We start from the raw sequence: 26,661 nt of genomic DNA, 5'->3' as shown, positions 1-26,661 counted from the left end.
GAATCACAAGTGCAAGGAAGCTTGGACAAAATTTGTTATGTTGTCCCAGTGCAGAATGAGAACCTCCTTTACTTGAGTATAATTTGTAGGAAAGTATGGGGGACCCTGATGATGTAGCAAAGTATATTCCTTTCCCTGCATTTTATGAAGTGCAAGCTTCTACTTCACGACAAATGCTCTCTACTGTAGACACATTCATGTGGAAAAGGTTTTTAAGAAGAAATGGGCTATTAGGCATTGGATCCTGCCATTTCAGTTCTCAATAAACACCTTACAATTCCTTTTGAGGGTGTTCTCTCTCTTTTAAGGTTTCTGTTGGTAGGTATTTTGAAACCTTATTAAAGGCCTGAAATGCTCTTGCAGGTCCAGCCCTGCTTGGGGAATCCCTTGATAAATCCTGTAAGCAAGTCACTGGGGGAAAGGTACTCCTACCCTGTAAGAAAAAGTACAAGTCTCCTACTTGACTTCTAGACCAAGGCTTAACACTTCCTTTCATCACAAGCTCTGGACTCCCAGGTTTTTCAGGCTTGCCCACTAGCTCTCTTCACAACTCCTTAGTGTGGGGGAACATCTGTTGGCATTTTTGCTAGTCTGTATCCAAGATGCCCCAGACCTATGGGTCCTATCTGTAATTTCAAAGGGGTAAAAACTGAGTTTCTATCTCTTTTGCCCCTTGTCTGCCAACTTCAGACCAACAGTGCACCAATTGCATGCACAAAGCGTGGTTGTACTGTTTTTTTTTTTTTGTTGTGTGTGTGTATATATATATATATATATATATATATATATATATATATATTCAAAACTGTTTACAGTCCCAAAACCAAATGGGGGTAACGCCCCTTTACTGGACTTAAAATTGCTAAACCGATTTCTTGTGTACCAAAATTACAAATGGAATCGGAGAGATCTATCAGTGCTTCTCTTAGATGAGGGAAATTTAGGGAATCAATAAACATACAAAATGCCTATTTTTTTTATATCCCCATCTTCCCCTCACATGAATGCTTTCTGCATCTTGCTGTGGTAAACTAACACTTCTGTCAACCCTGGGCATTCATGTCACGGGTTACCTGGATGACCTCTTATTGAAGGACACCTCTGTCTGCCGGTATCCAAAGGACGATTCAATTCCTTTAAACCTTTGGCTGGATAATCCTCTTTTCAAATTCTGCTTTCGAGTTCTCACACTGCCTGGAGTACCTGAGTGTAATCTTGGACACTGCTCAAGTCAGAATTCTCCTTTGTCAGGAGAGGTTGCTTCCCTAAGGTCCCACATATGGCCCCTCCGGTCAAAACGGCACTCTCCATTTGCTTCTGCATGAAGGTTCTTGGCTTGAAGGTATCCTTCGAGGCAGTTCCCTTAGCCCAGTTTCACCAGACCTCTTCAATTCAGCATACTCACAACACAGAGCAAGCAAATCCAATCCTTTAGATTGCCTAGTGTTTCTGTCCAGCCAGACAAAGCTCTCCAATCATCCCCTGGAATTGGGAATGACATTCCTTCACCTGCCCTGGAAGTTGGTGACATTGAATGCCAACCTTAAAGGCTGAGGCGGACTTTACAACTCCCTGACTGTCCAGGGAACATGGTTTTACATTCTGGGACTGAGACCGATCAGATTATCTCTTACAACACTGGACCTCCATTCTGCAAGCTTATGCAGTCATGGTACAGTTGGACAATACCACAGCAGTGGTCTGCATAAAGAGGGCACCAGAAGTCGAGCTGCTCCTAAAAAACAAAAAAAAACAAAAAACTAATACTCTCTTGGGAAAACTTACATTTTATTATTATTATACAGTATTTATATAGCGCCAACAGTTCACTCAGCGCTGTACATTACAATGGGGGACAATACATGAGACAGTACGATACACGAGGGATTCGAGGGCCCTGCTCCTTGGAGCCTACTATCTAGGAGGGAGGGGATAGTGGTACGGGAGGAAAAGCTGTGGGGGATGGAGTGGTAGGAAGAGTGGAGGAGATCGGCAGTTAGCAGAGGGTGGGGTAGGTTTCCTTGAAGAGGAGGGTTTTTAGGGTGTGCCTAAAGGAGAGGAGAGTGGGTGATAGTCTGATGGATTCGGGTAGGGAGTTCCAGAGGATGTGTTATGCCCTGGAGAAGTCCTGGAGGCGGGCATGGGAGGAGGTGATCAGGGAACTAGATAGGAGGAGGTCTTGTAAAGAGCGGAGAGTGCATTTTGGGTGGTATTTAGATAGGTGATGTAGTTTGGGGCAGAATTATGGACAGCTTTGTACGTCTGTGTTAGCAGTTTGAATTTGATCCGTTGGGCAATCGGAAGCCAGTGGAGGGATTGGCAGAGGGGGGTGGCGGAAACAGAGCGGTTGGTAAGGTGGATGACTCTGGCCGCCGTATTCAGGATCGACTGAAGTGGGGATAGCCTGTTGTGTGGCAGGCCAGCGAGGAGGGAGTTGCAGTAATCGAGTCGTGATATGATGAGGGAGTGGATGAGCTGCTTAGTAGTTTCTGGGGTTAGGAATGAGCGTATTTTGGCGATGTTGCGGAGGTGGAGTCTGCATGAGTTTGTTAGCGATTAGACTTGGGGCTGGAAGGATAGATTGGAGTCTAATATGACACCAAGTACTCTGGCTTACGGGGTGGGCTAGATGGTGGCATGGTTGGACGTGATGGAGTAGTCAGTGGGGGGCGCGGGCTGGGGGGAAGTTTAGGCGCTCGGTTTTGGAGAGGTTCAGTTTAAGGAAGTGGAGCGACATCCAATCTGAGATGTCGTTCAGTAGGCTGGTGATTCGGGCAGAGACTGAAAGGGTGAGGCGAGGGGTCGAGAGATAATTTGCGTGTCGTGGCGTAGAGGTGGTAGTTGAAGCCGTGAGAGTGTATCAGTTGGCCAAGGGAGAAGGTGTAGATGGAAAAGAGAAGGGGCCTGAGATTATTCCTGATCTCTTTACCATCCACATTCCTGGAATGGACAATTGGCAGGTGAACTTCCACGAAGAAGATCCTCTCTTAACTGCTGCACAAGACAGAGGAGGAAAGGGTTGATTCTCATCACAACATATTGGCCCAGAATAATGTAGTACACAAAAATGCTCCTTGGCGGTACACAAACATACTCGAGCCTTGGCCTCTTCCAGACAGGCTTAAAGGCTTCTCATTTGCTGCCTTTAAGGCATAGCTGTTGAAACCCATGTCCTAAAGGATAGGGGTATTTTTGACTATGGTATTCTAACCTTACTCACGGCAAGAAATTTCAGCTACCCCAAGATTTAGTATTGTATATAAAAGGCTTACTTTGCGTGGTTTGCCTGGTGTGAGGACAGGAAGTTACAGGGAGTGCTTTATTACACGTCTCAAGTCTGGTCTTGACTGGCTTCTGGCCCTGAGTACCTTTTCAGTGCCTTATCCATTTTATTCCAGAAACCTCTTGCCTTGCAATCCCTATTCAAAACTTTGCTTCAGGCAGTTGCTCATATACATGAATCTCCCAATTCGACCTCCCATGCCACTTTGGTTCAAAGGGGGGGGGGGATGTCTCTGAAGAACAGAACCCTATTAGAGACATTCCTTTGGAAGACCTCACTTATAAGGTTTCATTCCTGGTGGCCATTACATGTGAGGCATGTTTCTGAGTTGACAGCTTTTTCTTGAGAAGAAACCTTTCTTGTTTTGAATAAGGACAGGGAGGTTTTGAGACCAAAACTTTCCTTCCTATGTAGGGCGGGCTCTTCTTTCCATCTCCATCGAGGACATTTTTTTCTTCCCTTTTGTCTTGCTCTATATTGCTTTGATGTGGTCAGTGATGTCAGGGTCTACCTGGCTGCCACAGCCTCTGTTCTTCTGGGGAGTTCCTCTTTATTTTGCCTATGGGCCTCGCAGAGTTCCTCCTTTCCCTAACAGCCCATTTCCCCCAGGCTGTTGGGATCTCTTGGGCTTTTCGCCATGAATCATCTGCTTCCCAGTTTGCAAGGCATCTGTTTACACATTTTCAAAGTTCTACCAGATGGATGCTCAGGCCACAGCTGATGCCAGCTTTGTCCGCAAGGTGCCCAATCTGAAATTTGAGCAGTTGTGTATATGGTACCAGGGGCTGGCCATTATTTTTGCAACCCCCACCCCTAAAAAACATCACATTGTGGGTGTGGTCAAATTGCAACAGTGGGAGGAGCTTAAAGGAGCATATGTTTTAATGCCTGTGCCACAAGCAAGTGTGTAACAGACAGACATGGGCAAACTTCAGCACACTCATTTTAATAAAATTAAACCGTTCCATTACATATCCTAAGCCACTTTTTGCTGCATCTGCATCAACCTCGGAGCTGCTCAAAGGCAGTGGGCAAAGCAGGTGCATGACACTGTGCATTCAGATCCTTTCCTCTTGTCTCTTGCCTGCATGTCAAATTTTGACATGTAACTATATCTGTGCAGTCACTGTGTCTGCATCCTCTTCTATGAGCTGCCTCTGTGCTGCTCTGAGGTGCATGCAGACGCAACAAAATGCAGCTCAGCATGGAGGATCGGTTGTAGTGCCCTTCTGAATGAGCCATGTGGGGTTGATTTACCATAACTGGAGAGTGCAAAATCTAGTACAGGTGTGCATAGAAACCAGTCAGCTTCTAACTTCAGCTTGTTCAATTAAGTTTCCACAATAAAACCTGGAATCTTTGCTCTTTAGGCTTTCAACCCTAGAATGATTGGCATAGAGATTATTATTCAAATTTGGAGCATGAGATTCTGATTCATTTATTTTCTTGTGATTTTATCTTTAGGTTTAGGTTAGAGCGTATGTAAACCCAAGAACAAAAATGTATTTCTGCTTTCCAGTTTTTAGATGTAATAATTTTTTCAGGCTTGTTTCCTTTATTTTCACCTGATGATCTTGCTGGTAAAGCTAGCTATAGATGGATAGAATTTTGATCAAAAATTCTTAGGAAAAGAATGTTCTAGGAAAGTTTGTTTTTCTAATCATTAGTGGGTAAAATTGGCGTTCGTTTCTGACCGCAGTGATGGGAAAACTTAAAGGAGCAGAATGGAAAGTGTTTTTTCTCGAACTAACAAATTTCCAACCGTATATGTGAATTTTATTTGGTAAAGTCCATTTACTCCAAAATCAAATGTTAAAACAAACAATATCTTTTGAATGGCAAACGAATGTCATTCGATTTTTTGGTAGAAATTTTCCTCAAACCTTTCCTAAAGAATGTTCATTTGAAATTCTATCCATGCATGGCCAGCTTAACACACTTCCTGTCCTAAGGTAAAAAATGTTCACTCACTGTTCTGTATCTATAGAGGAGCACCGTTGCCACTCTTGGCTGCTCCCCTGATTTGGACTACATACCCATTCTCCTCTATTGCATAGAGCTGAAGTATTCTGTAGTTCATAGAAGAGAACTGGAAAATCTGACATTGTAGGTTGTTTTCAGTGGAGTACACAGAAAGTTACGAGACTACTAGATAACAGTCAGGATCAACAGGTGTTTCTGTACTTGCAAAAATGTACTTGGCCTGAAAAAAAACAAATGCAGCATAAACTGATAAACTGTGATATGGTTTGTTTGTAAATAATCTTAGAGACCATATGAATGTGTGGTGATTGTACCACAAAGTGTCTTCAACACGGAAGTAAGTATGTTTATATCTTAAGACCTGTGCAGAAGTGCCTTTGAACAGATTTCCTGTTACAGAATTATTACATTTTGATTCATAGCTATAACATAATCAAGAGAGTACAATATTGCAGCCTGCTGTCTGTTTGCTACAGAGATGCATCATTTATTTGCTGTAATGTTTGTCTGTGTTGTAGTCATTACAGCAGCAGCTGGAAGTCATTCCAGGCTATGAAGAACTGCTTGCAGACATAGTGAACTTGTGCGTTGACTACTATGACAACAAAATGTACTTGACGCCTGGGGAGAAGCACATGCTACTAAAAGTAAGGAGAACAACAGGTTGCCTTTGTACGCTAAGAGTATTAAAAAGGGAGTTGATTATAAAAGTGGCATCATGCTGTAACATGAAATAACACATCTTACACACCAGTGGGTTAAATTGAATTGTGCAGTTTGATAATCCTAAGGATAAGTACATCACAAAGTTCCTAATGATATGCCTGTAAAGTTAAGCTGTTATATGGATTTAGAAAGCTCATTTGTTCTTTGTAAAAATGTAAAATGTTCGGTCACAAGGAAGAAATGGTAAGTATCTGTATAATGGTTGCCACCTGGGGGATTTTTCTTGCTGAAAATGACTTGCTGATACCCTCAGTATTGTGTTCTTTGTACTTCTGTCTTCTAGTTCAGTAGTAATCTTCCTCCTCTGAAGCCCTGCGCTACCGTAATCTTCTGGTGCGTTGGGGGATAATAGAACTGAGAAGCTGTCACAAGCACTCAACAAGAGTGCCAAACTATGCCTGCACTTTCCAGCCAGCTCCATATTCCATCTAGAACCATATAACAGCATCGGAGGAAGCAGATTACCACTGAACCAGAAGACAGAAGCACAATGGGTACACCTTACTAAAGAAAAGCAATGTCCCCTGTTCTTGATTTGTATTATTATTATTATTATATATTTTTTTACCTTTTAACAGTGAGCATTAGTGGGATCAACAGCAACAAACCCGCTTGGTCATTGTTTAGCACAAATGTCTTGAAGGGTTCTTGTGTCTGATTACCACAAAGATTTTCTGTGTGAATTTAATGCGGGTCTTGTTTGCACACATATAGATAAGGTGGCCATAAACAGCCTGATAGAGGTACACTCGTTTCTGCTTAGTTCAGTCAGGTGTTTTGATGTTGTATAGAACATTGATGAGTACATCTGGTAGTTGGAGGTGGAACAGACAAATATTCCAAATTAATGGTGAACAAATTATCAAAACTAACTAGAAACATACAAAATAATGATGCCAAAATGTGCAATAATTCTTAAAGCAGAAATCCAGACAAATAGTTTTTTTGTACCATGCAGTGGAGCTGTGCCCGCACCGCATGGGCTAACTGCTTGTTTTTGTCTAGTGGTGCTCAGAGTGAATATATGCTTACAGAATCCTCCATTCCTCGGAGGACAAGACTGGTCCCTGCTGCTTCTGCCCCCTGCTGCTTCTGCACGCTAGCGGTCTTGTGAATGGACTGTTCCTGATGTCATCATGCCCATAGACTGGCTCCATACATGGGGGCGGCAGGAACAGTCCACTGTTGGTTGTGGGGGTGTGCGGTTTTCCTGTGGATCGGGGACAGGATAAGTATAGCTTTTTTCCTAAACCCCTGGACAAAATGAGCAGTTTTCCCATTCTGCTTTAAAATATCACTTATATCAAACAAGTCCAGAGGGTGATAATGTCATCTGCCAAATAAGTCTCCACCACCATGTAGACACCGCTGTCACAGCCGGGTTCTCACACTTTAGAAACCAGCGCTGGGGACACAGGACGGACGGTGAAGGACACCGCTGGATCACAGAACAGGTGAGTGGCTTTATTTTTTTTTTCTCCGGAGACTTGATCTCAGTTTTACATTTCAATTTTTTATTGAAGATTTTTTTTTTTTCCTTTCATTATCATATGTTAACAATTGAATAATAGTCCTAACATAATGAGTAGTCTCAATGCAATAAAGTGTACATGGGTTGAACAGAAGATTTTAGAGGCAATTCTTAATCCCTGTCTGGAAGCAGAGTACATCACTTAGGTGCCGTCAAAAACATCCAAGAAAGCTAACGCAGTGGTGGGATTGGGAGAAGGGAGGGGCACCAGGAGGGAAGTGGTAGGAGACATTGAATAAGGGATAAAGCCACTGGTAACTATGACTTGGTCTGTGACTTCAAAATAGTGATCTAAAGCATTAAACACCTTGTACAACCAACTAAGGCATGACTAATTACATATAGAAGAAAAAGAGAGAAAGTAGATAGTAGAGAAATAGATAAAGGAGGAAGGAGGTTCAAACCCGGGTTAGTCAAGGAAAAGAAATAAACCAAATGCACGTATTCTATAGGGTATCAAACGTTTAAGTATTATTACGAAGAATACAGGCTAGTCCGCCGTTAACCATAATCCAATTGAGTTTATTCTTGACGGATTCAAGTGGAATTGCCGACTGTTTCCAATATTTTGCTATGGTAATTCTAGCCGCCAACCGCATATAAATGACTAATTTTTGTGATATTTCTGGGGACGTCATCAGGAAATGTATGAAAAAGAGCTATCTCCGGGGATCAACGAATATTCACTCTCATCACTTATTGATTAGATTAAACATGCGGATCCAGAATCTAGACGCCATCAGGCACTGCCACCAGATGTGGTACATAGTCCCTAGCTGGCCACAATGCCGGAAGCAATGCGGGGAAACACGGGTACATTTTTGCGATTCGAGTGGGACCAAATACCATCATAGTAATGTTTTATAGTTAGCTTCAATTAAGGTGGTGTTGATTGATACTTTAGATTGGCAACATATTTACAATCCGCTAAATCGAAAGTGGCATTCAGGTCCCGTTCCCACTAAATTATATAAGGGAGCTTACCATTTTGATCAGTGAGGAGAGTGTATAGTGTGGAGACCCGGCCCCTCGAAATACCCCATGTTTGGCAGGAGAGCTCAAAAGCTGTAAGCATAAGTGGCCCATCTAGTGATTTAAGCTTAAAGTGAATAAGAGTCTGATTATATCTAAACATCTCGTTAGAAGGCATATGTAGTGTTTCTCTAGAGAACAGATGCGATCGCCATTGAAGTAGTCTCCTATCCATAACAACCCTTTATTGATCCACCATTGAAATGATGTGGATACCAAGCCTGGTACAAATTCCGGGTTACAAGAGACCGCAGCCAAAGGTGTATGTAAGAAAGACAGATTTACGGTGACGCACTCTGTCCCAGACAGCCAAAGAGTATGATAAAGTAGGAGACCATATAGGAGGACGGTACCCTGTTAGGGAGCCAGTGGCGATAGGGTGACAGGAGAGAGCTTCATTAGAAACCCAAAGGGGTGCAGGCCCACTGAAGGCCAGTGGTGTAGACTAACTGAGCAATTCGTGCAGCTTGGAAATAGGCATGAAGGTTAGGCAGACCAATCCCACCTCTCGGCTTAGAGGCATATAAATTAATTTTGTTCATCCGTGGTTTTCTTGTAGACGTAACTCGTCTCGATAAGGTTCTAAACTAATATAGCAATCGGGGTAGAAATGTAATTTTAATTGAGTTGATTCTGCCGAACCAAGATAAAGAATAGTCTGTCCAGCAGTGTAATTCGTTTTTAAATTTTTTAAAAAGCAGATGGTAGTTTGCTCAGTAGAGTGTGTTTGATAGAAGCAGTTAACTGGGTCCCTAGATACGGTAGGGAGTCGTGTGCCCATTGAAAATGACCCTTGACCAAAAGATATCGCCCTTTCTTCTCCTTAAGCACTTTGTTTTCAGTGAATGAGAGCTGTCTGGAAAGACAGAGTGCCCCCCTCACTTTTTTTTTTAGAGGGATTCGCAAAAAAACATTCAGGAAAGTCCTTATTGATATATCTGGGGGTGAAAGAAGGGGTGAAATGGGTCTCCTGAGGAGCTACAATGTCAGCCTCCAATGACTTTTATAATGTGAAAACACTTGAATATGCTTAGAAGGGGAGCCCAATCCCTGGACATCCTACCAGGGTGTAGATACTATTTCAGCTGAGCACAGTTTAGGTAGCATACCCGAGAGAAGGAAAACATGGTCAATACGAGAATAGTGGCTATGAGCCCTAGAGAAATGAGAATAATCTCTGGAGGTGGGATTAGACTCTCTCCAAGCATCCGCAAAGTCATAGTAATACAGTAATTGCGCAAATTTACGACTTTGTTTAGAAGGGGATTTAAGTTTAATATAAGATATGGTCCAAAGCTAGATTTGAATCCCCAGCTAATATAACGCCCCCCTCAAATTCGGAGGACAAGAATTTAAATAAGGAATGGAAAAAAGCTACCTGATTGGTATTAGGGGCATAATAGACCAAGAACGTCACCAAGTTCCCCCCAAATGACCCTTGACCAAAAGATATCGCCCTTTCTTGTCCTTAAGCACTTTGTTTTCAGTGAATGAGAGCTGTCTGGAAAGACAGAGTGCCCCCCTCACTTTTTTTTTCAGAGGGATTCACAAAAAAACATTCAGGAAAGTCCTTATGGATATATCTGGGGGTAAAAGAAGGGGTGAAATGGGTCTCCTGAGGAGCTACAATGTCAGCCTTCAATGACTTATAATGTGAAAGCACTTGAATACGCTTAGAAGGGGAGCCCAATCCCTGGACATTATGGGAAAGCAGTCAGACAGTGGTACTGTGATTTTAAAAATTTAGACATGGAATACGATCAATACTGCTATAAACATTCAGACTCACCCAGTGATGTGAGGAATCTGATATCCTAAATCTTCCTGGGAGTCCCTGCAAGACTCTCAAAAGAAAATAGGAAAAGTTAAGAACATAAGTGGAAAGAAAAAAAAGAGACTGAAGATGCAGAGGCCAAAGCGTGCCTAGCATCAAACGGATTATCATGAAGAGAGTGCAAAATACAACCGAATAAAGCAAACAATTCACCCAGACACAAGGTCAGGGAACAGAAGAGTCAAAGTGGGAGAGGCCTAGACTCCTCCTGGCAGCATGGAACACACATGAAAACATATACCTATAAAGGCTCCTAAGGCCACAAGAAAATTAAACCTCTTGCAGAAAAAATTGTAAATGTCTATTGTCCCAAAACTAGAAAAAAATGACAAGTCCCACTAGATTGTAAGGCACCTAAAAAACTATTCTAGAAACATATGCAGCGACCAATGCCCCAGAATAGGACCACTGAGAGGCCACGACCAAGAGACAAAATAAAAATCAACCAGCATTCATCAAGTCATTCTCAGGTAGCCTGGCGTGAAGCTGTAGATTTCTTCCTGGGAGCAGGAGACTATAAATAGAGGCGAGAGTGGAGATGGCGGGCCAGCAAATTTGGATTGGCTCCTGAATGAGGGACTAATTAAAATAAAGCCCAATTGCAGCAAGATATTTTCTTCTTTGGTGAGCATAGAAAAGTAATAGATTTTGCCGATTATAGGCGAATTGTAATTGGAAAGGATAATTCCATCTATAGCGGATGTCCCCTGGAACCAGAGGGGAAAGCAAAGGTTTAAAGGCTCTTCTCTTTTGGATGGGTGCTTAGGAAATGTCTGTGAAGATTTGAAGCTTGTGGCCATCAATTTCTAGATCCAGATGTTCTCTAGCATATGGCATCACCGCCTCCTTAATTCGAAAGTGTGCCTTCACAATCACATCTCCCAGGGGACCCATCTGGCTTCAAAGGAACTAAGGCTCTATGAATGCAATCTATTTCTATATGGATTTTGTCGATGTCTGGTACCGCGGATCAAATGAGAGAGTAAGTAATAGAATTGATATCTTTCACCATTTCAGGGAGACCCCTAATGCGGAAATTGTACTGCTGAGTGCGATTTTCAAGGTCGTCCATTTTTACATAAGCTTCTAGGCGATCTTGCAAGTCAGTAATCATGTTAGAATTTTGGGAGACTCTGTGGACAGTATCATAGACTTCAGATTCAATATTCTCTAAGCGGTTTCCCAAATCACTGCAATCCTGCTTCAATTCAGAGGTCAATTTACTGGAAGCTTTGTCCTGCTCCCTCTGTAATAAATTAGCAAATCAGGCAAGCTCAGTCCCTGGAGTATGGTGTGGGCGCAGGTGGAGAAGCAGGGGATTCCACGGGACTATCTTGTACAAGGTCATGGTTGCTGGACTGGCTTAAAAAGATATCAGCCATTTCTCTATCTAATAGTGAGGAGGTCTGGAAGTCGTGGCTGGGAGACAAGGCCACAGCCTGTGTGTGGGCTTTGACAGGGCTGGAAAGGCAACAGGAGGCTCTGTTTGACCACTCATGTGCTCCAGGGGATCAGAGAAGCCTGTGCTGCGAGTCCCGTAACCTGAGGATGAAGGTTTGCTCCTCTGTTGGAGCTGCTGTGAGGCTTGAGAGACCTGGTCACCGTCTTGTCTTCCTTCCCCACCCCACGAGTGGAGCTGCTGGGGTCGCCGGCCTGTTTCCAGGTCGGCCAGGTGGGCATGGGGCAGTTCTCCACCACCACCGCAACAGACCCTGTGAGGCTGCAGGGGAGAGGCGAGGCCCCGAGCCGCTGAGAGCCCACAGTGCCGGGAGTGTGCGGAGCGATCAAGGATGCATCCGCTCCTGTGCTCTCTCTAGATCTCCACTTTAAATGCACTTACAAGTGAATGTAATAAAACAGTGCTGTCTGTAAAACGGTCTCCGATAACTGGAACGCACTTCTGGGGACGATTCCAGGAATGTGATGTCACAGTACGTAGCTCTGCCTTTAATAAACCAGTATCATGGCAGGTCTCAGTGCTGGAGTGACAGGGACAGATACATGGCATCTTCTGGAATGGAACAGTCAATGATCTTGGCTGTTTAACCACTTGCCTACCGAGCACTTATACCCCCTTCTTTACCAGGCCAATTTTCAGCTTTCAGCGCTGTCGCACTTTGACAATTGCGCGGTTATGCAAGATTGTACCAATATGAACTTTTTATAATTTTATTTCTCACAAATAGAGCTTTCTTTTGGTGGTATTTAATCATCGCTGGGTGTTTTACTTTTTGCGCTATAAACAAAAAATTGCAAAAAACTTGAAAAAAAAAAAAACAAGTTTCTTTGTTCCTATTATAAAATTTTTCAAACAAGTAATTTTTCTCCTTCACTGATGTGCGTTGATGAGGCAGCACTGACGGGCACTAATAGGCGGCACTGATGGGCAGCACTGATGGGCACTGATAGGCAGCACTGAAGGGCATTGACTGGCGCAACTGCTGGTCACTGACTGGCACAACCGCTGGGCACTGACTGGCAGCACTGCTGGGTGGCACTGGTGGGCACAGGTGGGTGGCACTGGTGGGCACAGGTAGGTGGCACTGCTGGGTGCACAGGTGGACACACTGCTGGGTGGCACAGGTGGGCACACTGCTGGGCACAGGTGGGTGGCACTGTTGGGCACCGATCATCAGGGTACTGATCATCAGTGCCCTGATGATGGGTGCCGATCCCTGCTCTGACAACTGCCGGTTCTCGGCAGTACTTTCCTCACGCTCTGACAACGTGAGGAAAGTGCAGCCGAGAACCGGCAATTGCATTTCCCGGTGATCAGCGTGTCATTGGACACAGCTGATCACATGGTAAAAGGCCACTGTGATTGGCTTTTTACCACATCACGTGATCAGCTGAGTCCGCAGGACACAGCGATCACAGAGATCAATGGGTGCGCACCCCCGGGAGCGTGCAGGAGAGCGCATTCTGGGAGGACATCATATGACGCCCTCCCAGAACTGGCCGGCTGTAGTGTAGCAGTCTTCCTTCCAAACAAAGACCACGATTAATTGCAGACATGTGTAAATCAAATGTTTTTCTTTTAATTGAGCTAAGTTAGTGGCATAAGTTTAGTTGTGCTTAGATTGCAACTTGGATCGGTATGTGACTTGAAATGCCTAGTGGGACTGGCTTTTTCCAAAAGCAGTTTCGTTTGACTTAGGACTGCCAATCTTGTGTACTTATAGGTCATTCTCAGAAAAATTTTTCATGTATATTTAAGAACTTTGTAATATGTGTTTTTTTATGTGTGTTTTTATAGCGGGGGGGAGAGAGGCTGCCAAGCTGTATTTTAAATGCATGTATTGTGTCTTTTTCAAGCTATGACAGTCAATTCAATGGCAGATGCATTCTTGTCAAAATGCACAAGGATGCTGCTTGCCCTTTGCCTTATAGCAGAAGTACTACAGCAGGGCGGCAGGGATGTGCAAAATTGCGTATATATACGTGATCTGCATTTTATGGGTAGGGGGCGCGCGCCACCCTACCCGCCACACTGCTATTGGCTAAACAACACAGGTCTCTCTTCTGTCAGCATGGACGTGCATGGTAGAGAGATACAAAACAGCATGTCTCCCTAGCAAAACACAGCACACAGTAAAAAGCGCACACAGTTAACTCTTGGATCGCCCCAGATGTTAACCCCTTCCGGCCCAGTGTCATTAGTACAGTGTCAGTGCTTTTTATTAGCACTGATCTCTGTATTCGTGTCAGTGGGAGTTAGTTCCAACCCCGTGTTAGAATGCCCACCGCAGTCCCATTATAAGTTGCTGATCGCCGCCATTACTAGTATAAAAGAAAACTAAAATTCCAGGATATATACCGCCATTTGTAGACACTATAACTTTCACGTAAACCAATTAATTTAATGTATTGGGATTTTTTAGCAGAATACATTTTGGCCTAAATTTATGAAAAAATTTGATTTTTTGTTTTAATTTTTATTGGATATGTTTTATAGCAAAAAGTTAAAAAAAAAATTTTTTCTTAAATTTTCGGTCTTTTTTCGTTTATAGTGCAAAAAATGTAAACCGCAGAGGTATATCTTAAGATATCACCGAAAGAAAGCTTTATTTGTGGGGAAAAGGACATAAATTTCATTTATTTACAGTGTTGCATGACCACACAATTGTCAGTTAAAGTAACGCAGCGCCGTATCGCAAAAATTGGCCTAGTCAGGAAAGGGGGTAAATCCTCTGGAGGGCATGTGGTTAAAGGACTTTTTATATCACCTTCCCATGCATTTGACTGGCCAAGTGTACATAGTGCCTAGATCAAGTAGTGCTGAGGCTAGGCCAACTAGTGACTAGTGATTTTCTCTTGCTTCTGTTTTGACTATGGGACAGGAAGTGAAGGAAAATGTATGTATTAATATAACAGGGGTTATAATCCTTCTTTACTCCAAAAAAAAAAAAAAATGTGCCCCCAGCCCTTGACAGCTCTTGGAGGTTCTTCTTCATTGAAACTTCCTCCAGCGTTCTTACTGAAATCCCATTCAGAAGTAGGCTGGAAGAAGTGTCTGCAGGAGCCTGACATTTCCAACCACAATTCATTGATCACTGGTGCAATGCTTTGCAGGATCCTGTGGGGAAAAAAAATAAATGCACGTTTTTGTTTTTTTCTTAAAGTTGAACTTATCGTTTTAATACTCTGTTGTGCATCCTGCCTGGTTGTTTGCAATGTTTAATAGCTAAGCACTTGTAGATTACATGTGATGTATGTATATTAACTCTATATTATATTAGCATCTCTTTTGACTGGTTTCTAGGTGATGGGATTTGGATTGTACCTCATGGATGGGAGTGTGAGCAATATCTACAAACTGGATGCTAAAAAGAGAATAAACCTGACCAAAATTGACAAGTTCTTTAAGGTAAATTGGAAAGCATAAAAGGCTGATCTACTCATTGTACACATTTTTTAATAATGGAATAATTCTCTTTAACCCTGCCATTATCCTGTTGTGTTCACGGTGGTAATGTCTTCCTGTGTTTTTTTTTTTTTTCCGTCTGAGTACAGCAGCTGCAGGTGGTGCCCTTGTTTGGTGACATGCAGATAGAATTGGCAAGATACATTAAGACCAGTGCCCATTATGAGGAGAATAAATCTAGGTAAGCAGTTTTCCTTCAGTCTTTGTTAAAGTGTTTTCGCTTAACCGATCTATCCAATCCTTATTTAAATTAACGGAAACATGGTCCCTTTGCTGACCTCAAAATACTAGTTGCTATCATGGTGACCCTCTGTTTTTTGTAATTGGAGTCACAGACCCTCGTACAAGTATGCAACAATTAAAACCAGAACTTGTGATTAGTGTAGTTTTAATTGAATGAGACGTTCCATAGTCAGATGTCAGCGGGACATGTTTAGAGGCAGGTCAAAAGTGCCAGCCAACATATTTGAAGAATAATCCTGTGCATTGTTAGTGTTCCTTTAAAAATCACATTTTAGTCTACTTATACCAGGGCTTGATAAATTTGCTTTGAATCTAGGAGCAAGCTAAAAAAAAAGTTAAGAGCCAGTTTTTTTTTTTTGTTTTTTTTTTATAGCGTAGCGTGGGTTGTTGGCGCCCAGGGCAAGGCAACTTTTGGGTGACCAGCTTCATGTAATGTGATTTGCCATGCAGCAATCATGGCAAAACCACACCACATTTAAGGCACCATTGAAAGTAATGGCACCCGAACCTGCGTTTTTGCATTCACAACAATTCTGCTGTGATCCCAAAATGCCCAAATGTGAATGGAGCCACCCTGTTTCACACATAGGCGATTCTGGATGCATTTTCAAACTCACAGATTCGCATGACAGGCTAGATATTATGTGTTCCTATTAAGGTGGTTCGCACAGATGCGATTCATACGTGTTGTGTTTTGAGTGCATTATAAAAATCGGTCCTGTGCGATTTTCTAGCAGTGCATTCCAGATTCGCATATGATAGGGTGGCATGCGAAGATGAGAGTTTACATAGGATTGCTATTGACAGGAGTTTTTGCATTGAAGTGTATGGGGGGCGTTTTTGCATTGAAGTCTATGGGAGGCGTTTTTGCATTGAAGTCTATGGGAGGCAGTTTTACATTGAAGTCTATGGGAGGTGACGTGTGAACCCAGGTGCCAAGACGCAATTTTAAGTCGCCATCGCGGCCTGGCACCTGGGATTTATCGAGCCCTGGCGTAAAATAAACCTGTGTTTAGTACTAATTACCTGTCAGGCCTGCTCTTACCTTGTCAGCTTTTCTTTGCTGCAGCACCTTAAAATTGTGCTTTAAGAAAAGTTGAAATTTACATATAGTATGCAAGCTCCATCCTTCCTCTAGTAGCCAATCGCCAGCCTGGCAGTCAGCACTGAATTCTGGGAGTCAAGTGCGTATTCTGATTTACAGCAGATTAGGCATTGGAAAAGCATTTTGAGGTAGAGTATGCTCTTTAGGGTGCTTGCTATACTTCCTGACAGCAAATTAAACCTGCACCCAGTATAGGTTTACTTTAAACCTGCTCTATTAAATAGGATTCTTACTCTTTTTTTTTTTTTTCTTTAAATAAGTAGAATTTTGTATTAAGGCTTTTCTGTATATCTTAGAAAAGCTACATTGTGGATTATTTTTACTTAAAACTTATTTTAAGTTGATAAACATTGGTTCCACAAGCTTCAGACATCTGCCCCAAAGTGTAATATAAGATATTTTAGATTACCAGGAAAAGAGGATGATCAAAAAGGCTTTTTTTTTTCTTTATTAATGTTTGTTTTAATACCATGCATATTTCATTGCTTTAATAGTTAAAGTAATCAAGCAAATTGTGTCGGTGTAATAGTTTAAAAAAAGAGCTTCAAACATACTGAGATGCAGTAATACATAATATTCAACTCAAGTGTAGCGTCTTTTTAGGCGAAGGCTCTTAAGGTTTTTCAAGGTATTAATGTTCTTCCTGCTGCTCTGAAACAGATGGACCTGCACCTCATCCAGCAGTAGTCCTCAGTACAACATCTGTGAGCAGATGATCCAGATTAGAGAAGACCACATGCGCTTCATCTCAGAGTTGGCTCGCTACAGCAATAATGAAGTAAGTTTTGACAGCATACTTCTTTCCCATTTGTAATCTACTGCATTCATTTACTGAAGCTATGTAATTGTTTATGATAATGAAACTTGTATTGCTTATGTGCTACTGGCAATAGTGATTTTACAAGCCTTAATACTGTTTGGAATTTCTGGGTGATAGACTGGCCTTAAAGCATTTGTTTGGCCCTGTTTCACAGCAAAACATTGAAAAATGTTTGTTTGTTTTTTTTGCTGCAGATTAAGTTTCTTACCTTATATCAACAAACTCCTAATTTAAAGGTTGTACATGGTGTATGCAGTACTAATCTGAGACTGCATTATCAAATTCTTGTTATAAGGATCATCAGTGTCATCATTTGACCATAGCCATGTTGTTCAGGAATATGCTGGTGTTAGACAATCCTTTCACCATTTGTCCATAGCCATACTGCCCAGGATTATGCTGGTATTACAGTGGTTAGACTTCTACCGGCTGCTATTTTTGTTGATGTTTCCATTCATGTCTGACCTCAGGAAAGCATCCCAAAATCCTTCTTTTACCTTAGCAGGGCAGCAGTAGACTTTTCCCCTGAGGGTAATTGTTTGGAGATCTCTGTAGAGTTAAACATATACAAAGACCATAAAAGAAATGCAGAGTGTTGCTTTATTGTGTGTTAGTAATAAAAAAAATATATTTTTAATCAAGTAAATTTGACTTATTACATTTGAGTATTATATAATTACCTGCATGTGTGAATGAATGACAAACAGCGGTAGGATATGTCCACTGGTAAACACACATGCAGTAGTTACCTCCTGTTAGGCATGAATGATCACCCCTAGACAGAAGTCGAGGTCCAGGGGCAGTCATCCTTTCCTAATTACAGGTAACTGCTCCATATGCATTTACCCGCATATAGCCACAGACATATCTGACTGCTGACCATTCTTGTCGACCACTCACTCACACAGGCAGAGCAGCAGCTAATCGCAAGCATTAGCATTTTTGACTGCAAGTATTAGCACATCAGCATTTGCCACCACAATTTGAAGACCAGCGCTTTGCCAAGGCCCTTTTTTAAAATATTGTTTTGTTACAAAAGGACACGAGCATGAGTCTGAGAAGGAACTCTTCTCCCTTCCTGTCTCCCAATTGTTTGTAGATGCCAAAATACATGCTGGCATAGGCTTGGATGCATCCTGTATAAATGTTTTATATAAAAGGATAAATTATTTAAAACATTGTAAACTTGAAAAAAAATGTAACAAACCTAAAAAGGTGTCTATAATGTTTTAAATAACACTGTTAAAGTGGCAGTGAACCCTCTGCTTTTTTTTTTTTTTTTTTTTATATGCTGGGTAGCCTTGCACTGCTTGACATTACCAGTACGTTTTTCTTAATATATGTGACCAAACATTTACTTACTATTGCTGACTCAGTGCTGCTTCTCCCAAACGTCTGCATAGTGGAGCACTCTCACTGTACCCTTCACAGAAGGGCAACACAGGCTCCAACCTCTGTAAATCAGCCGCTGAAGGGGGAAACAGGAGTGTAGTTTGGAGATGATGAGTTCATATGGATTTAAGGAGACTTGTCCATGTAGCCAGGCAAGAGCAAGCTGGCAAAGAATGTAAGCACCGAGATCTACAGCACTGTGTTTTAGTTTTGTTATTAGGGGTTATTATCACTTTGAGAGTTTTTATGCTGTAGAATAGCACAGTAATGCCTTCTTGAAACAGGTATTCACATGTCTCAACCCAACACATATCATAAGAATAAAAGGCATATTCCTCATTACGTGACAGTGGTGTCCATACTTTAATCAAAGGACCGCCGAACTATGGCTGCTGGCCACAGCTGACCTACAAAAATTTTTTATCTGGCCCACAGCTGGGGAAAAAGGGTGCGTTCTTAATGTGTACAGATTGAGAATTATGGTTGCCTATGGTCTTCACTTTACTTTCCCCAACCCACACTTGGACTCTGTAAGCCCCCAGTCACATAGGGTGTGATTTGGCATGCGATTTGCATGCCAGGCGACTTGCAAATCATATGCCAAATCGCACCCTATTGTCCGCTATTAGAGTGGTCATATCGGTGCGGTTCTGACTTGGAGCCGAACTGATTTCTGAAGTAGTGCATGCGTGTCTATGCAAGTTGTGATTTGCATAGACATCTATGTCAGATGTCTTGCAAGTTGCAAGGAGATTGGCAGGTCACCCGATTTTGAAATTGTGCGACTTCACTATTGGCTTTGATGTGAACAGGGTGTAAGGGGAGATTCTGATGGGGACCCTGATGAAAAGAGAATCTAGTGGGGACTCTGTTGTGAGGGGCGGAGTCTCATGGGTATTTTTTCAGCCCACCAATAACTTGTAAAGTATCCAATGTGGCCCTTTATACTGAAAAATGTTTTTTTTTCATACACTAAACTAATGATGGTAAAAAATTCAGAAACTGCTCTATGCAGTATAGTATAAATGACTGTTTAACATTAGGCTATATTTTCACTATGCACCAACAGTTCTGGGTGTTCATCTGGCTGATGGGGCATAAAATAATGATTTGCATGGCCCCACGCACCAAACCTAAATGACAACAAAGCTTCTTATTCTTGAGATATGTGATGGAAAGAGACATGTGAATACTTTCTTTTCAAAGAAGGCTTTACTGTGCTATGCACTGATTAGAGTTGGGGACTTTTGATTTCTTTAGTCTTTTCTCACTGTAACGTGTATGGTGAGACTGTCAGACTGTCTTTGCTGTAGAATAAAAAAACAGTAATATTCCCTTCTACTTATTTCTTTAGGTAGTGACTGGATCTGGTCGTCAGGAAGCACAAAAGACAGATGCTGAATACCGAAAACTCTTTGACTTGGCCTTGCAGGGACTTCAGCTCTTATCTCAGTGGAGTGCTCATGTAATGGAAGTGGTAGGTCCTCAAAAACAAGTGAAGCATCCATTCTGGTTGTGTCCCAAAGGTTAATCTATATACATATACTTCTTGGGCTTTCCATGCACAGCCCAATATTTGCAAGTAGTGTGACCAGCAGCTTGACTAAATACACTGTAATAGATAACATATATATTCGTTTATAAAATGAGCACTTGTTCTGCTCATAACAGTTACAAAGGTAAATTGGTGTAACTGATCATTGTTTTTTTTGTGCTGTATATTATTAAAGACACATTGTAAATTCTGGGTTCTTTCTAAGAATTCTTCCCCCAGTACTGAATTTAGCTATAATAAGCATGTGCCACTCTTAAAAACAATCCTTTTTTTTGTGTCCTCAGCTGTAAAGCAGATTTTCCTCACTACAACACATGCTGGTTGTCCTCACATTGATGTACTGTTCCTGCCAGTGCTGTGCTGTTTTACTGCTAGAAATTCCATCACAGTCTTTTAGTATTCCCAGTCCCAGCATTGCTTTCTCTGTACTCCTAGGCAAATACCCTGCTGTGTCATCTACCATGTTCATAGCACTCATTCCTTGATGATAAACAGCAGCCTTACCTGTAATGTTCCCCATTTTCAGTATCACTGTTTAAATGTACTGCTGAATTAAAAGAAAAAAAAAAAAATGTATGGGACCTAAGAACCTCTTTACAAGTTTACCTAGAGGGAGGGAAGGACACAACATATGAGGGGCTTTCAAGTCAAACTGGAATTTTTAATTTTACAGGTATAAAAAGGGATGCTAGCCTGGTGATATACCACAGTAGTAAGTGGCAAGTGTATCCTATTACTGATAGGCTGCGCACATGTCGCGGCCGGTCCAGAGACCTTTAATCAAGATGGCAGGCAACAATGTTAGTACGTGCATGCAACAGTTTGTGGTGATGAAGTTCTTGTGAACAAAGGCATAAAACCCACAGATATCTACAGAAGACTTCAAGCACAGCATGGTGGAAATGCTCAGCTGCAGAAAGACATTTGAATGGTGTAAATGTTTCAAAGATGGCTGTACGTCAGTCAGTGACGATCCCGGCCGTGGTGGTTCCCAGCCCACAGCATTCATTTCTGTAAACTATCAGCATGTAGAATGCCTGATCCTGGATAATCGATTCATAACCTGTCAAGAAATTGCACAAGAGACAAATATGTGGGAGCAGTGAACTGTTCCTTCATGGACTTTTGGAATTTTCGAAACATTCGTGCACACTGGATACCAAGACAGCTTTTCACCTCTGACTGGCATAGAAGAGTTGAAGTCTGCACTGCGTTGAAGGAGCGTTTTGATCACTGCGGGTGTCCTGTTTCTCCAGGACAAACACACAGGCTCATATTGCTCACTACACTACGTGCACATTACTGTAACTTGGCTGAGAGTTGTTGCCGTATCCCCCTTACAGCCCGGACCTCGCTCCACCTTTCCACCTTTTTGGACCCCTAAAAAGTAAGGATGCACCGAAATTTCAGCCGCCGAAACATATCGGCCGAAAATAGCAATGCCGATAGGAAAAATTTAGCCGATACGGGTGCCAATACAGGAGACTGTTCTGCAGATGTGAGGGGGTGGTGGAGAAAGGCAGGAGAGGAGCAGTGCATACAGTGACTGGCTGTCACTATATGTCAGTGCTGATTTGTAAATGTAATTACCGGTTTTTGTTTTTTTTCCACTATAGCTCAGATAATCCGCTGTCACTTTCCCTCCAGCTAAAAGAAACAAACTTTACTTCTAGTTTATTTTCCTGAGTTAAAAGAAACAACGTTCCTTTTAGTTTCTTTCCTGAGATAAAAGAAAGTTTCCTTTAGCTCCGGGGAAAGTGACAGCTAATTCTGTAAGCTATAGTGAAGAGAAAAAAAAAGCTGGCAATTGCATTTAAAAAATCGGCACCGACATATTTTTTTCCTAGGGGCATGCAGATCACTTCTCCGCAATCTGTCATGTGAGGTGGTTCTCACCTAGTGTGATGGTAGGGAACCCCATCCCAGAATTTGTTCTGTTCCTCATCCCATAAATTCTTCATTTTGGAATCTCCAAACACTTTGCAATTAATAATCCTCTTTACAACAACTTGACTCTTGCACTCCCTGTGAAAGAAGTTGCAACTCTGTCGCCTGCTGTGACCATGTTTTGTCCCTTTGAGGCCTTTAAGTACTTTTGCCGATGCAGAGCCCTCCCCTTCTGTTCAAGTGGATTACACCCTTAAAAGGTCCTCTGAAAGAACAGAGCCCTCTTCTCTTCATTGCCTCTGGCAGACATAGTAATGCCCTGGTTCCCCTTATCTTATTGGGAGTCCCGTCTTTATCTTATGCTACATGAAGACAAGTATGCTGGAACCAGTTCTTATTGCTCCCCTGCTGATTCACCTTATGGGCTAAGTCTGGACTGTAAACCTGCCATGTTTACTTTTGCGAAGTGCCCTTTTGTGTTTCCTCACAAGGCAGTCCCTCAATGGAATTTCTCTCTCCTTCTCCACCTGGCACCTTTTTTTTTTATTTCTTCTCTCACAGAGATGTTGGAGTTATTAAGCTTTTTACAGCATTTAGCACCTGTTTTTCTTCACAAGTTTCAGGGCCCTCACCTGATCCTCTATTAATGTTTCAAAACTCCTTTCACTAGATCACTGTTAAAGCCTTTGCTGATGCACATTTTGCATACAAGGTGTTTCTGCTGTCAACTGTCTGTTCATGTTTGTCGCCTCTTCTTGTTTTACCTGTGGGTTTGTTGCTGCCGTTTTGGCTGTTTTGTTGCTCACCCCTTGAATTATTGCTTAGTGACAACCCATGGCCTAATCAGTTCCTGTGTCCTGTACAATTAAGATAATAGGACGTATCTATAAATACCATATCGTAGACACATACAGTCAGGTCCATAAATATTGGGACATCTACACAATTCTAACATTTTTGGCTCTATACACCACCACAATGGATTTGAAATGAAACGAACAAGATGTGCTTTAACTGCAGACTGTCAGCTTTAATTTTGAGGGTATTTACATCCAAATCAGGTGAACGGTGTAGGAATTACAACAGTTTGCATATGTGCCTCCCACTTGTTAAGGGACCAAAATGGGGCAGAATAATAATCATAAATCACACTTTCACTTTTTAATACTTGGTTGCAAATCCTTTTACAGCCTGAAGTCTGGAACGCATAGACATCACCAGACACTGGGTTTCATCCCTGGTGATGCTCTGCCAGGCCTCTACTGAAACTGTCTTCAGTTCCTGCTTGTTCTTGGGGAATTTTCCCTTCAGTTTTGTCTTCAGCAAGTGAAATGCATGCTCAATCGGATTCAGGTCAGGTGATTGACTTGGCCATTGCATAACATTCCACTTATTTCCCTTAAAAAAAACTCTTTGGTTGCTTTTGCAGTATGCTTTGGGTCATTGTCCATCTGCACTGTGAAGCGGCATCCAATGAATTTTAAAGCATTTGGCTGAATATGAGCAGATAATATTGCCCGAAACACTTCAGAATTCATCCTGCAGCTTTTGTCAGCAGTCACATCATCAATAATTACAAGAGAACCAGTTCCATTGGCAGCCATACATGCCCACGCCATGACACTACCACCACCATGCTTCACTGATGAGGTGGTATGCTTAGGATCTTGAGCAGTTCCTTTCCTTCTCCATACTCTTCTCTTCCCATCACTCTGGTACAAGTTGATCTTGGTCTCATCTATTCATAGGATGTTGTTCCAGAACTGTGAAGGCTTTTTAGATGTCATTTGGCAAACTCTAATCTGGCCTTCCTGTTTTTGAGGCTCACCAATGGTTTACATCTTGTGGTGAACCCTCTGTATTCACTCTGGTGAAGTCTTCTCTTGATTGTTGACTTTGACACACATACACCTACCTCCTGGAGAGTGTTCTTGATCTGGCCAACTGTTGTGTAGGGTGTTTTCTTCACCAGGGAAAGAATTCTTCGGTCATCCACCACAGTAGTTTTCCGTGGTCTACCGGGTCTTTTGGTTTTGCTGAGCTCACCGGTGCGTTCCTTTTTAAGAATGTTCCAAACAGTTGTTTTGGCCACGCCTAATGTTTTTGCTATCTCTCTGATGGGTTTGTTTTGTTTTTTCAGCCTAATGATGGCTTGCTTCACTGATAGTGACAGCTCTTTGGATCTCATCTTGAGAGTTGACAGCAACAGATTCCAAATGCAAAAAGCACACTTGAAATGAACTCTGGACGTTTTATCTGCTCATTGTAATTGGGATAATGAGAGAATAACACACACCTGGCCATGGAACAGCTGAGAAGCCAATTGTCCCATTACGTTTGGTCCCGTAACAGGTTTGCACATATGCAAACTGTTGTAATTTCTACACCATTCACCTGATTTGGATGTAAATACCCTCAAATTAAAGCTTGTTCGTTTCATTTAAAATCCATTGTGGTGGTGTATAGAGCCAAAAATGTTAGAATTGTGTTGATGTCCCAATATTTATGGACCGGACTGTAGGTCCCTCCTATAAATACCATATCGTAGACACATAGGTCCCTCCTTTATTTTCTTTGTGAACTCCTTATTGCTTGCTAAAAAAACTGAAGCATCGTAGAGTGGGTGGGGGGTTAGGATGATACACTGGCGGGATGATCCCTGCAGAGCTTTTGCCAGTGTCCAGTCACCTGAAGGGTAGCTGCTTATGACCCATGGTGTAAGAATCTATCTCCATGTCCTGTATTGTACTCCCAAGAAGTGGAATTTACAAGTACGCCAAAATTCCTCTTTTTTTTATGTTAGTAGTGAATGCAGGTCAACATAATGGTGTATATTGAAAGACATAGTTTAGTATTTACTATTTTTCATACAGGTTTACAATCGCTCCAATTTAAAAGAAGTAGGGTTTATTCACGTTTTAATATCTATTTTTCTAATTAATACTTAGCTTTTTGAGTTTGATTTCGTTATAGTATTCCTGGAAGCTTGTGCACCCAACTGACAAATATTCTAACAAAGATTGCCCAGACAATGCTGAAGAGTATGAACGAGCAACACGCTACAATTACACGAGTGAGGAAAAGTTTGCTTTGGTGGAAGTATGTATTCAGTTTTTCTTTTTCACCTCTTCTGTAATTATTTTTTGACATGCATTTGAAAGAAAGTATTACTGTTTTATACAGAGAGCAGCCTGTTCGTTATTCTCTTGTCCTTCTATAGTTTATTTAACAAATCAAATGTGGGAAACATAACTGACCTTTCAGACAAGCTTTCCGGTCACATCCACCTAGCAGTTTTCCAGGCAGATATCAATGGAAGCTCAATGTTTGTCTGTGGTCTGGCGGATATAATTGGATGTGCATCAATTTACATCTGACTACCCCGAGTCTTTCTTGGTTCAGAAAAAAGTCTTTTTATCCTTTTCTGTATGTTCAGGCCTAAATGTTATGGATTAGAGGTAAAAGGTTATAAACGGATGCATGTTAATTTTATATCCACTTGCTCATAGGTCTAGGGTCCTTTCAGCTCAGTGAGGAGAACATTGCACAGACCAGGATGTCACCAAAATGTCATCCGTTCCACTCTGATTTAGCAGGGTCCCCTGCACTGCTGTGTTTCAGCAGGGAATGAATGCCACTTGTCTGAAAGTATCCAAAGGGATGTATCGAAAGAGGAGAAAAAAAGGATACTGTGATTATAATCTAGATCAAATTGTCATTGAATTATATATTTGCTATAAATGAAAAAATTACTGCACTTTAAAAACAACAATAATTTTAATATAGCAAATTTGCACGTGTAACCTCTTTCTTCTATCATTTGTTTTCCTGTGTTTTAAGAACTGGCATCAATGGTTCTAACATAAAGAAAGATTTATTTACAGTTTGGTCCATATATATTTGGACATAGGCACAATTTTCATACTTTTGGCTCTGTATGCCACCAGAATAAATTAAAACTAAACAATCAAATGAATTTGAAGTGCAGACTTTCAGCTTTATTTCAAGGGGTTGAACATAAATATCAAGTACAAATTTTAGGAACTGCAACCATTTTTATTCAATGCCCCTCCATTTTCAGGGGCGCCAATGTAATTGGAAAAATGAATAGAATCATAAATAAAATGTTCATTTTTAATATTTTTTTGGGAATCCCTTACTGGCAATATGTTGAATATAAGATCAGCGAGCGCTCAAGACTCTGAGGTCAGCAGCAATTGCACAAAAAAGGAACCCAGAACCACAAACGTTGGTGCAGTGCTGAAGAAATTAATATATATAAGTGCACTATTTAGATATATTATTGATATAAAAATATTAAACACAAGTGATAACATGGGATTGAA

The 26,661-nt window shown here is 41.7% G+C and overlaps 1 protein-coding gene across 4 annotated transcripts in view; it reads left to right on the top strand.

Moving 5' to 3' along the window:
* The window catches only part of LOC149449234 (cytoplasmic FMR1-interacting protein 1), a 161,514-nt gene that overhangs the window by 44,696 nt on the left and 90,157 nt on the right, over positions 1–26,661 (top strand). For all 4 annotated transcript variants that reach the window (XM_089693504.1, XM_089693507.1, XM_089693505.1 and 1 more), the window contains exons 8-13: positions 5,785–5,913; positions 15,152–15,256; positions 15,403–15,494; positions 17,322–17,439; positions 20,228–20,350; positions 25,289–25,414. In XM_089693504.1, coding sequence (XP_089549630.1) covers positions 5,785–5,913; positions 15,152–15,256; positions 15,403–15,494; positions 17,322–17,439; positions 20,228–20,350; positions 25,289–25,414 — 693 coding nt within the window. The remainder of the gene's footprint in view (positions 1–5,784; positions 5,914–15,151; positions 15,257–15,402; positions 15,495–17,321; positions 17,440–20,227; positions 20,351–25,288; positions 25,415–26,661) is intronic.

Source organism: Staurois parvus, unplaced genomic scaffold (assembly GCF_062004578.1).
Source record: "Staurois parvus isolate SC_StPar_1 unplaced genomic scaffold, SC_StPar_1.0 ptg000634l, whole genome shotgun sequence".
Classification (NCBI taxonomy): Eukaryota; Metazoa; Chordata; class Amphibia; order Anura; family Ranidae; genus Staurois; species Staurois parvus.
This window is presented reverse-complemented; position numbering and strand designations above follow the sequence as displayed.